The 12,352-nt window shown below is 42.6% G+C and overlaps 1 protein-coding gene across 12 annotated transcripts in view; it reads left to right on the top strand.

Moving 5' to 3' along the window:
• The window catches only part of FRAS1 (Fraser extracellular matrix complex subunit 1), a 552,940-nt gene that overhangs the window by 464,874 nt on the left and 75,714 nt on the right, over positions 1–12,352 (top strand). For 10 of the 12 annotated variants that reach the window (XM_049709348.1, XM_004280170.3, XM_033406462.2 and 7 more), the window contains 2 exons: positions 512–631; positions 908–1,087. In XM_049709348.1, coding sequence (XP_049565305.1) covers positions 512–631; positions 908–1,087 — 300 coding nt within the window. Of the gene's footprint in view, positions 1–511; positions 632–907; positions 1,088–2,234; positions 2,847–12,352 lie in introns of all 12 variants that reach the window. The other 2 variants (XR_007477155.1, XM_033406458.2) reach the window with 2 other exon arrangements.

Raw genomic sequence — 12,352 nt, 5'->3', positions numbered from 1 at the left:
TTGTTCATCTATTTCTTTGTTGGTTGGTTATATCTGGTGTCTTTCCTATAATGAATTAAGGCTGTACTGGGAAATGGGAGCGACAGCTTCTGGGAGAATGTGGGCTGCAGCTCTCTGTCCTCTTGCCCTGTGACATGGATATTTAATAGGGTCACACCAGTGACGTGGGTCCGGTCAGTGCACATTTTCCACGTGGGCAGTTTTGCTGATCTAGTTATTCATGAGACTTCTTTAGAGTCTTCCACAGACGCCAAGCCTCAACTGTAAGCAATGCTACTTGCTACTTAGGATGGTTTTATCATGATGGAGTCATTGATGATGAGGGAGTTGCTAATGGGAGATGAAAGGGAGGAAATGAAAATATTAGATTAAAATGTCAAAAGCAATGTCTAAGTGAGAAGGGGTTAATTAATTCACTGGTGTGAATACCAACTGAATTCTCACCTGACATTTCAGAAATAAGGGCAGAAAACACTAATAGCAAACTTTGATTTTCTTGTCCTTGTTACAGGCCACATAGAATACAGTCATGGGAAAGGAGAATCTGGTGGGAGCTTTGCTTTTAAATTTGATGTGGTTGATGGAGAAGGCAACAAACTGATCGGCCAGTCATTTTCCATCAGTGTTTTGGGTAAGGGGGCACTGGGTTTCTAAAAGTCCTCCAGCAGTTCTGAGGTCATGTGGTGCACACTGTGCTCACCTCGAGGCTTGAGCCTTTCCTTTAGGTGCTCATGTGGAAACCTGGAATCATATCCTGTCTGTTGTGCGAGGCCGTGGCTCCTTGATACGCTCTCTGAGGGACAGTCCTGGAGACTATTCTGATCTTACCCCTGGACACCAGGCCCAGAATTGAAGAAAGGAGGCTAAAAATGATCCCATTTCAAATCACTCTTTCTGATATTTTCAGAAGACAAATCCCCACCAGTCATCACCACCAATAAAGGGCTGGTCTTGGATGAAAACTCGATGAAGAAAATCACCACTCTGCAGCTCTCTGCCACTGACCAGGAGACGGAGCCTGCAGAACTGATCTACAGAATCACCAGAGAGCCCCAGCTGGGCCACCTGGAACACACAGCATCACCAGGTAAGCTCATCATCTCTGACTTCATCCAACCAAAAGCTGGGATTTAGGAGGTGCTGGGGGCAGCCACACTACGTGTACACACTCACCTTGAATCTGCCTTTGTTAGTATTTATTTTTGGCATCACTAGTTCTGACCATTATATACTGCCTTGCATTATACTTACAACAAAGTATGCTCAATAATTGCTTACTGGAAGTTGAATTAAAAATTACACTTTGATATAAACAGTCTTGGCTCCATAACTAGAATTCAGCAAATAGCAAGTGAACATGCATGTTGAGTAAGACCTTGATTTAGCTGCTACAGAGGAAAAAAAATAAAAGGTAAATAAGATATAACCACAACCTTTAGAGTCCTCTATTGGATAAGATAAGGAACCTCTGCATATAATCATACACAAGGGAAGAAGATAGCAGGTATTTTAAGAACTGTATAAACCTGCTATCATAGGAGTTCAAACGTGAAAGAGACTGCATCGGGTGTGAAGGTGCAAAGCGGTGGCATTTAACAGTGCACTTGAAAGATAGAATTTGGGCTGACAGAAATTGTGTTATTTCCAGAGATACGAACGGCATGAGGGCACATTCCAAAAATTATGAGAGGGCCAGTTTTGCTAAAGCATATATTCTGAAAATAGTAGTTGATTGGGCTCATGGGTAGATTGAGATTTTTATGGAGGGTCTTCAGAGTGGCGATCAATAATCCCTATTTAATTCAATAGGCAGTAGGGAGCCACTGCAGAATTATGAACCGGGAGGGGAAGTGAAATTCATCTAGTGTCCAACAGGATGAACTGAAAGAAAAAGGAGGCAGTGCCCTTGGGTAGGAAGTTTCTCATTTGGCCAGATGCAAGCTAGTGAGGCTTCACGCGGAAGGGCAGCCGTGGGAATAGTAAGATGAGAATAATATAAGAGATTATTCCTGGTACCTCGTAAGTATCCAGTAAACAGTAGATGGCGGAAGGAAGGAAGGAAGCAGTTAATTTCAGGAGGAGAACCTATAGAACCTGGCAGCTTGATTGGATGTGAGGGGTAAGAGATATTTGCTGAATAAACAACCTAAAGGTAGAATTGTCTTTATTTGGTCCATCATAGAAGAAGTGTCAGCTTGCAGGAAATTTAGATCATTGTTTTCTTTGGATCTCAGGTTACAGATTCTTCATTCATTCAACCACGGAAATAGCAAAACAGAGAAAGTACTTGCCCTGATGCTGGGAATCAGATAGTAAGCAAACAAGCAAGCAAATATATCATATGTCAATGGTGATGAGTTAGGGGGTGAAATGAGGGCGTTCTTGGGGTGCAGGGAGCAAGGAGGCGAGGGAAGGCCTCCCTAACAATAAGATGACGTATGAGCAGAGATCTGAACAAAGTGAGGGAGCCAGCCATGCCGACATGTAAAGGAAAGAGCATTCCAGACAGGGGATTGGCGAGTGTCAACATCCTGAGGTGGGATCAGCCAGGCCTATCACATTCCAGATGCAGCAAGGAGACCAGTGTGGCTGGGGCGGAGTGAGCTGGGGAGAGAGTGGAGATGCATGGAGGACCGCACTGGAGGGGGAGCCAGTGGGGGTGAATGTGTCTGGGTCCAGCGTGACGGTGGAGGAGGGAGTTATGTGTATGGTGGGAGGGCATGGGGAAGGATGGACAGATTGGCCAAAATTCCTAATGCAAATTAAAGCCAGTGCCCTCCCCTTTTGTCCCAGAGTTCCTGGGGACGGTATGCAGATCAGCACTCCCAAGACCTTGGCTGCATGAGGTACCTGATAAATCATTCATGAGCTAATTGCTCCTGCCAGAATTCTGTCAGGTTGCTGATTACATCTCTCCAAAGATGAAAGGGCAGACTCTTGGCTGTTGTGTTGGGCAACTGCATTTACACTGCACAGAGCTCCAAAAGGCCCGGAGCTTCACGCAGGGCACTGCCAGCTGCTGGTAACTCCCGGCCCTGGCTCTTCTCTGACCCCCAGGCTGAGTCCTGTGTGAGGCTGCCCCAAATTCGCTTTTTCTGTTTTTACAGTCTCAGCCTTCACTGGGCTTAAATCCTGGACGCCAAGACCAGGCCAGCACTGCTCAGGGTACCACCCATAGGGGATCACACTTCTCCCTCCTCTTGGGAAAGCAGCCTCCCGAAACAGAGGGAGGGGCACTTCCTTCACCTGCCCTTTCCCACCAGGCTTGACTACCTAATCCACGTTCTCTCCCGCCCCCACCATTTCTTCTCAATCTTCCCGTTTCTAGAGATTCTAAGTAGACCAGATAGGAAGATCTTGACTCTTGGGGGCCCCTCTCCATCTCTAATGGAGCAGGGCTTCCCTGCCCCTCCCACACTATCAGCCCCGCTGTTCTTTCTATAGCATTTAGTCAGCATTCTCTCCTTCCCTGTCTCTCCTAAGTGGAACTGTATTCATGAATTCAGTTCTTTTGAAATGTCAAAGCCCTCCCTTCAGAGGAAGTCCATGCTGATTATGGGTCACCCTTTCTGAAGGCAGCTGGCTACAACTTGGAGAAAAGCACCTCACCCCGTTTGTCTCCATGGGTGAGGATGGGTCTGCTAGGAGCTGAGGCTGGGCTGGAGCCTGTTTCCAAGAAGAGCAGAACAGCTTCTAGACCAGTGTCTCTAGTGCAAGCACTGAGATATCTGGGGACTGGATGCCTCTGGGAATTATCATTTGCCACCAGTGCTTGCAGACATCCTCTTGATGGCTAACTATGAAGTGTACTTAGCCTTATGCCATCTCTCTTAGTCAGCTGATTGTGATTGTTGTCTTTAGATAGAAAAGGTGTGAAGGTCCTCTTTTCTCCCCTCAAGGCGTCACAGGGAGCCATGTGTCCATGGGAACCGTGCGGAAGACAGACACGAACCTCCTCCCACAGAGGAGAGCCACGTGAGGCTCTAGTCCCTGTATGGGCTCTTGGCAACGTTGAGGGCCCACACCCTCATGTCAGTGACCCTAAGGACCCTCTTATTCTTGGGAAATTAGAGTAAGGAGTTATATTATCAGGATAGAAGCTAAGCTGCTGGAACAAAGAGACTGCAAAATACAGTACCTTCCACAAGAACTTTATTTTTGCTCCCAGCAAAATCCAGAGGCAGGTGGCCCAGAACGTACTGTCATCATCCCCCAACCAGCAGCCAGGGAGGAAAGACCAGGGGCACCCACATCCATTTCTTTTCCAGGAGTATTACTGGAAGAACCCATATCCTTTTTTTTTTTTAAGTCATCATTTTTTTTTTAACATCTTTTTTGGAGTACAATTGCTTTACAATGGTGTGTTAGTTTCTGCTGCGTAACAAAGTGAGTCAGCTATACATATACATATATCCCCATATCCCCTCCCTCTTGCGTCTCCCTCCCACCCTCCCTAGGTGCTCACAAAGCACCGAGCTGATCTCCCCTTGCGATGCAACTGCTTCCCAGTAGCTATCTATTTTACATTTGGTAGAGTATATATGTCAGTGCCACTCTCTTACTTTGTCCCGGTTACCCTTCCCCCTCCCCGTCTCCTCAAGTCCATTCTCTACGTCTGTGTCTTTACTCCTCTTCTGCCCCTAGGTTCTTCAGAACCTTATTTTTTTCTTTTTTAGATTCTATATATGTACTAGCATACAATATTTGTCTTTCTCTTTCTACTTACTTCACTCTGTATGACAGACTCTACGTCCATCCACCTCACTACAAATAACTCAATTTCATTTCGTTTTATGGCTGGGTAATATTCCATTGTATATATGTGCCACATCTTCTTTATCTATTCATCTGTTGACGGACACTTAGGTTGCTTCCTGGCTATTGTAAGCAGTGCTGCAGTGAATATTGTGGTGCATGACTCTTTTTGAATTGTGGTTTTCTCAGGGTATATGCCCAATACTGGGATTGCTGAGTCATATGGTAGTTCTATTTTTAGTTTTGTAAGGAACCTCCATACTGTTCTCCATAGTGGCTGTATCAATTTACCTTCCCACCAATAGTGCAAGAGGGTTCCCTTTTCTCCACACTCTCTCCAGCATTTATTGTTTGTAGTCTTTTTGATGATGGCCATTCTGACCGGCGTGAGGTGATACCTCATTGATTAGTGATGTTGAGCATCCTTTCATGTGTTTGTTGGCAATCTGTATATCTTCTTTGGAGAAATGTCTATTTAGGTCTTCTGCCCATTTTTGGATTAAGTTGCTTATTTTTTGGATATTGAGCTACATGAGATGCTTGTATATTTTGAAGATTAATCCTTTGTCAGTTGCTTCATCTGCAAATATTTTCTCCCATTCTGAGGGTTGTCTTTCGTCTTCTTTATGGTTTCCTTTGCTGTGCAAAAGCTTTTAAGTTTCATCAGGTCCCATTTATTATTTTTTATTTTTATTTCCATTTCTCTAAGAGGTGGCTCAAAAAGGGTCTGGCTGTGATTTATGTCATATAGTGTTCTGTCTATGTTTTCCTCGAAGAGTTTTATAGTGTCTGGCCGTACATTTAGGTCTATAATCCTTTTGTATACAGAGTTAAGGAGTGTTCTAATTTCATTCTTTTACATGTAGTTATACAGTTTTTCCAGCACCACTTATTGAAGAGGCTGTCTTTTCTCTTTTGTATATTCTTGCCTCCTTTATCAAAGATAAGGTGACCATATGTGTGGGGGTTTATCTCTGGGCTTCCTATCCTGTTCCATTGATCTATATTCTGTTTTTGTGCCATACCATACTGGCTTGATTACTGTAGCTTTGTAGTATAGTCTGAAGTCCAGGAGCCTGATTCCTCCAGGTCTGTTTTTCTTTCTAGAGATTGCTTTGGCTATTTGGGGTCTTTTGTGTTTCCATACAAATTGTGAATTTTTTTGTCCTAGTTCTGTGAAAAATGCCATTGGTAGTTTGACAGGGATTTCATTGAATCTGTACATTGCTTTGGGTAGTAGAGTCATTTTCACTATGTTGATTCTTCCAATCCAAGAACATGGTATATCTCTCCATCTGTTTGTATCGTCTTTAATTTCTTTCATCAGTGTCTTATAGTTTTCTGCATACAGGTCTTTTGTCTCCTTAAGTAGGTTTATTCCTAGGTATTTTATTCTTTTTGTTACAGTGGTAAATGGGAGTGTTTCCTTAATTTCTCTTTCAGATTTCTCATCATTAGTGTACAGGAATGCCAGAGATTTCTGTGCATTAATTTTGTATCCTGCTACTTTACCAAATTCATTGATTAGCTCTAGTAGTTTTCTCTTAGCATCTTTAGGATTCTCTATGTATAGTATCATGTCATCTGCAAACAGTGACAGTTTTACTTCTTCTTTTCCGATTTGGATTCCTTTTATTTCTTTTTCTTCTCTGACTGCTGTGGCTAAAACTTCCAAAACTGTATTGAATAATAGTGGTGAGAGTGGGCAACCTTGTCTTGTTCCTGATGTTAGTGGAAATGGTTTCAGTTTTTCACCATTGAGAACGATGTTGGTTGTGCGTTTGTCATATATGGCCTTTATTATGTTGAGGTAAATACCATATATGCCTACTTTCTGGAGGGTTTCTGTCATAAATGGGTGTTGAATTTGCTCGAAAGATTTTTCTGCATCTATTGAGATAATCATATGGTTTTTCTCCTTCAGCTTGCTAATATGGTTTATCACATTGATTGATTTGCGTATATTGAAGAATCCTTGCATTCCTGGGATAAAACCCAGTTGATCACGGTGTATGATCCTTTTAATGTGCTGTTGTATTCTGTTTGCTAGTATTTTGTTGAGGATTTTTGCATCTATGTTCATCAGTGATATTAGCCATAGTTTTCATTCTTTGTGACATCTTGTCTGGTTTTGGTATCAGGCTGATGGTGGCCTCGTAGAATGAGTTTGGGAGTGTTCCTCCCTCTGCTATATTTTGGAAGAGTTTGAGAAGGATAGCTGTTAGCTCTTCTCTAAATGTTTGATACAATTCGCCTATGAAGCCATCTGGTCCTGGGCTTTTGTTTGTTGGAAGATTTTTAATCGCAGTCTCAATTTCATTGCTTGTGATTGGTCTGTTTATATTTTCTATTTCTTCCTGGTTCAGTCTCAGAAGATTGTGCTTTTCTAAGAATTTGTCCATTTCTTCCAGGTTGTCCATTTTATTGGCATATAGTTGCTTGTAGTAATCTCTCATGATCCTTCGTATTTCTGCAGTGTCAGTTGTTACTTCACCTTTTTCATTTCTAATTCTGTTGATTTGAGTCCTCTCCCTTTTTTCTTGATGAGTCTGGCTAATGGTTTATCAATTTTGTTTATCTTTTCAAAGGACCAGCTTTTAGTTTTATTGATCTTTGCTATCATTTCCTTCATTTCTTTTTCATTTATTTCTGATCTGGTCTTTATGATTTCTTTCCTTCTGCTAATTTTTTGGGGTTTTTGTTCTTCTTCTCTAGTTGCTTTAGGTGTATGGTTAGGTTGTTTATTTGAGATTTTTCTTGTTTCTAGAGGTAGGATGGTATTGCTGTAAACTTCCCTCTTAGAACTGCTTTTGCTGCATCCCATAGGTTTTGGGTCATCGTGTTTTCATTGTCATTTTTTTCTAGGTATTTTTTGATTTCCTCTATGTTTTCTTCAGTGATCTCTTGATTATTTAGTAGTGTATTGTTTAGCGTCCATGTGTTTGTATCTTTTACAGTTTCTTTCCTGTAATTGATATCTAGTCTTACAGCATTGTGGTCGGAAAAGATACTTGATATGATTTCAATTTTCTTAAATTTACCAAGGCTTGATTTGTGACCCAATATAGGATCTATCCTGGAGAGTGTTCCATGAGCACTTGAGAAGAAACTGTATTCTGTTGTTTTTGGATGGAATGTCCTATAAATATCAATTAAGTCCATCTTGTCTAATGTGTCATTTGAAGCTTGTGTTTCCTTATTTATTTTCATTTTGGATGATCTGTCCATTGGTGAAGTGGGGTGTTAAAGTCCCCCACTATAACTGTGTTACTGTCAATTTCCCCTTATATGGCTGTTGGCATTTGCCTTATGTACTGAGGTGCTTCTATGTTGAGTGCATAAATATTTACAGTTGTTTATCTTCTTCTTGGATTGATCACTTGATCATTATGTAGTGTCCTTCTTTGTGGCTTGTAATAATCCTTATTTTAAAGTCTATTTTGTCTGATATGAGAATTGCTACTCCAGCTTTCTTTTGATTTCCATTTGCATGGAATATCTTTTTCCATCCCCTCACTTTCAGTCTGTATGTGTCCCTAGGTCTGAAGTGGGTCTCTTGTAGACAGCGTATATACAGTCTTGTTTTTTTATCCATTCAGCCAGTCTGTGTCTTTTGGTTGGAGCATTTAATCCATTTACATTTAAGGTAATTATCAACATGTATGTTCCTATTACCAGTTTCTTAATTGTTTGGGTTTGTTATTGTAGGTCCTTCCTTCTCTTGTGTTTCCTGCCTAGAGAAGTTCCTTTAGCACTTGTTGTAAAGCTGGTTTGGTGGTGCTGAATTCTCTTAGCTTTTGCTTGTCTGTAAAGATTTTAATTTCTCCGTCAAATCTGAATGAGATCCTTGCTGGGTAGAGTAATTTTGGTTGTAGGTCTTTCCCTTTGATCAGTTTAATTATGTCCTGCAACACCATTCTGGGTTGCAGCATTTCTGCTGAAAGATCAGCTGTTAACCTGATGGGGATTCCCTTATATGTTATTTGTAGCTTTACCCTTGCTGTTTGTAAGATTTTTTTCTTTGTATTTAATTTTTGATAGTTTGATTAATATGTGTCTTGGATCTCCAAAGAAGATATACAGTTTACCAACAAACACATGAAAGAATGCTCAACATCACTAATCATTAGAGAAATGCAAATCAAAACTACAATGAGGTATCACCTCACACCAGTCAGAATGGCCATCATCAAAAAATCTACAAATAATAAATGCTGGAGAGGGTGTGGAGAAAAGGGAACCCTCTTACACTGTTGGTGGGAATGTAAATTGATATAGCCACTATGGAGAACAGAATGGAGGTTCCTTAAAAAACTAAAAATAGAACTACCATACAACCCTGCAATCCCACTACTGGGCATATACCCTGAGAAAACCATCATTCAAAAAGAGTCATGTACCACAATGTTCATTGCAGCTCTATTTACAGTAGCCAGGATATGGAAGCAACCTAAGTGTCCATTGACAGACGAATGGATAAAGAAGATGTGGCACATATATACAATGGAATATTACGCAGCCATAAACAGAAACGAAATTGAGTTATTTGTAGTGAGGTGGATGGACCTAGAGTTTGTCATACAGAGTGAAGTAAGTCAGAAAGAGAAAAACAAATACCGTATGTTAACACATATATATGGAATCTAAAGAAAAGAAAAAAAATGCTTCTGAACAACCTAGGAGCAGGACTGGAATAAAGACACAGACCTACTAGAGAATGGACTTGAGGACATGGGGAGGGGGAAGGATAAGCTGGGATGAAGTGAGAGAGTGGCCTGGACAAATATACAGTACCAAGTGTAAAATAGCTAGCTAGTGGGAAGAAGCCAGATAGCACAGAGAGGTCAGCTGGGTGCTTTGTGACCACCCAGAGGGGTGTGCTAGGGAGAGTGGGAGAGAGACGCAAGAGGGAGGAGATATGGGGATATATGTATATGTAGAGCTGTTTCACTTTGTTATAAAGCAGAAAGTAACACACCAGTGTAAAGCAATTATACTCCAATAAAGATGTTAAAAAATACATATATGTGTGTCTTGGTGTGTTTCTCCTTGGATTTATCCTGTATGGGACTCTCTGTTCTTCCTGGACTTGATTGACTATTTCCTTTCCCATATTAGGGAAGTTTTCATCTATAATCTCTTCAAATATTTTCTCAGTCCCTTTCGTTTTCTCTTCTTCTTCTGGGACCCCTATATTTCTAATTTTGGTGCGTTTAATGTTGTCCCAGAGGTCTCTGAGGCTGTCCTCAGTTCTTTTCATTCTTTTTCTTGATTCTGCTCTGAAGTAGTTATTTCCACTATTTTATCTTCCAGGCCACTTACCTGTTCTTCTGCCTGAGTTATTCTGCTATTGATTCCTTGTAGAGAATTTTTAATTTCATTTATTGTGTTGTTCATCATTGTTTCTTTGCTCTTTCATTCTTCTAAGTCCTTGTGAAATGTTCCTTGTATTTTCTCCATTCTATTTCCACGATTTTGGATCATCTTTACTATCATTGCTCTGAATTCTTTTTCAGGTAGACTGCCTATTTCCTCTTCATTTGTTTGTTCTGGTGGGTTTTTATCTTGCTCCTTCATCTGCTGTGTATTTCTCTGTCTTCTCATTTTGCTTACTGTGTTTGGGGTCTCCTTTTCACAGGCTGCAGGTTCATAGTTCTTGTTGTTTTTGGTGTCTGCCCCCAGTGGGTAAGGTTAGTTCAGTGGGTTGTGTAGGCTTCCTGGTGGAGGGGACTAGTGCCTGTGTTCTGGTGGATGAGTCTGGATCTTGTCTTTCTGGTGGGCAGGACCACGTCCAGTGGTGTGTTTTGGGGTGTCTGTGATCTTAGTATGATTTTAGGCAGCCTCTCTGCTAATGTGTGGGGTTGTGTTCCTGTCTTGCTAGTTGTTTGGCATGGGATATCCAGCACTGAATCTTGCTGGTCGTTGAGTGGAGCTGGGTCTTAGTGTTGTGATGGAGTTCTCTGGGAGAGCTCTCTCTGATTGAAATTATGAGGGTCTGGGAGGTCCCTTGTAGACCAATGTCCTGAACTTGGCTCTCCCACCTTAGAGGCTCATGCCTGACACCCGGCCAGAGCACCAAGACCCTGTCAGCCATACAGCTCAGAAGAAAAGGGAGAAAAGAAAAGAAAGAAAAATAAATTTAAGAAATAAAGTTATTGAAATAAAAATACTATTAAAGTAAAAAAGTAACTAAAAAAAAGAAGAGAACAACCAAACCAATAAACAAATCCACCAATGATAACAAGCGCTAAAAACTATACTAAAAAAAAATGGACAGACAGAACCCTAGGACAAATGGTAAAAGCAAACCTATACAGACAAAATCACACGAAGAAGTATACACATACACACTCACAAAAAGAGAAAAAGGAAAATATATACATATATATATTTTAAAAAGGGAAGAGAGCAACCAAATCAATAAACAAATCTACCAGTGATAATAAGCTCTAAATACTAAACTAAGATAAACATAAAACTAGAAACAAATTAGACACAGAAAGCAAACCCCAAGTCTACAGGTGCTCCCAAAGTCCACTGCCTCAATTTTGGGATGATTTGTTGTCTATTCAGGTATTCCACAGATGCAGGGTACATCAAGTTGATTGTGGAGCTTTAATCCGCTGCTCCTCAGGCTGCTGGGAGAGATTTCCCTTTCTCTTGTTTGTTCTCACAGCTCCCAGGGGCTCAGCTTTGGATTTGGCCCCGCCTCTGCGTGTAGGTCGCCGGAGGGCGTCTGTTCTTCGCTCAGACAGGACGGGGTTAAAGGAGCAGCTGATTCGGGGGCTCTGGCTCACTCAGGCCGGCGGGAGGGAGGGGTACGGATGCGGGGCGAGCCTGTGGCGGCAGAGGCCAGCGTGACGTTGCACCAGCCTGAGGCGCGTCGTGCGTTCTCCTGGGGAAGTTGTCCCTGGATCCTGGGACCCTGGCAGTGGCGGGCTGCACAGGCTCCCAGGAGGGGAGGTGTGGAGAGTGACCTGTGCTTGCACACAGGCTTTTTGGTGGCGGCAGCAGCAGCCTTAGTGTTTCATGCCCGTCTCTGGTGTCCGCGCTGATAGCTGCGGCTCGTGCCCTTCTCTGGAGCTCGTTCATGCGGTGCTCTGAATCCCCTCTCATCACGCACCCCAAAACAATGGTCTCTTGCCTCTTAGGCAGGTCCAGACTTTTTTCCGGACTCCCTCCTGGCAAGCTGTGGTGCACTAGCCCCTTTCAGGTTGTGTTCACACAGCCAACCCCAGTCCTCTCCCTGGGATCTGACCTCTGAAGCCCGAGCCTCAGCTCCCAGCCCCGACCTGCCCCGGCGGGTGAGCAGACAAGCCTCTCAGGCTGGTGAGTGCTGGTAGGCAGTGATCCTCTGTGCGGGAATCTCTCCACTTTGCCCTCTGCCTCCCTGTTGCTGCGCTCTCCTCCGTGGCTCCGAAGCTTCCCCCTCCTGCCCAGCCCCCATCTCCACCAGTGAAGGGGCTTCCTAGTATGTGGAAACCTTTCCTCCTTCACAGCTCCCTCCCAGAGGTGCAGGTCCCGTCCCTATTCTTTTGTCTCTGTTTTTCCTTTTTCTTTTGCCCTACTCAGGTACGTGGGGAGTTTCTTGCCTTTT

Source organism: Orcinus orca, chromosome 4 (genome assembly GCF_937001465.1).
Source record: "Orcinus orca chromosome 4, mOrcOrc1.1, whole genome shotgun sequence".
NCBI lineage: Eukaryota > Metazoa > Chordata > Mammalia > Artiodactyla > Delphinidae > Orcinus > Orcinus orca.
This window is presented reverse-complemented; position numbering and strand designations above follow the sequence as displayed.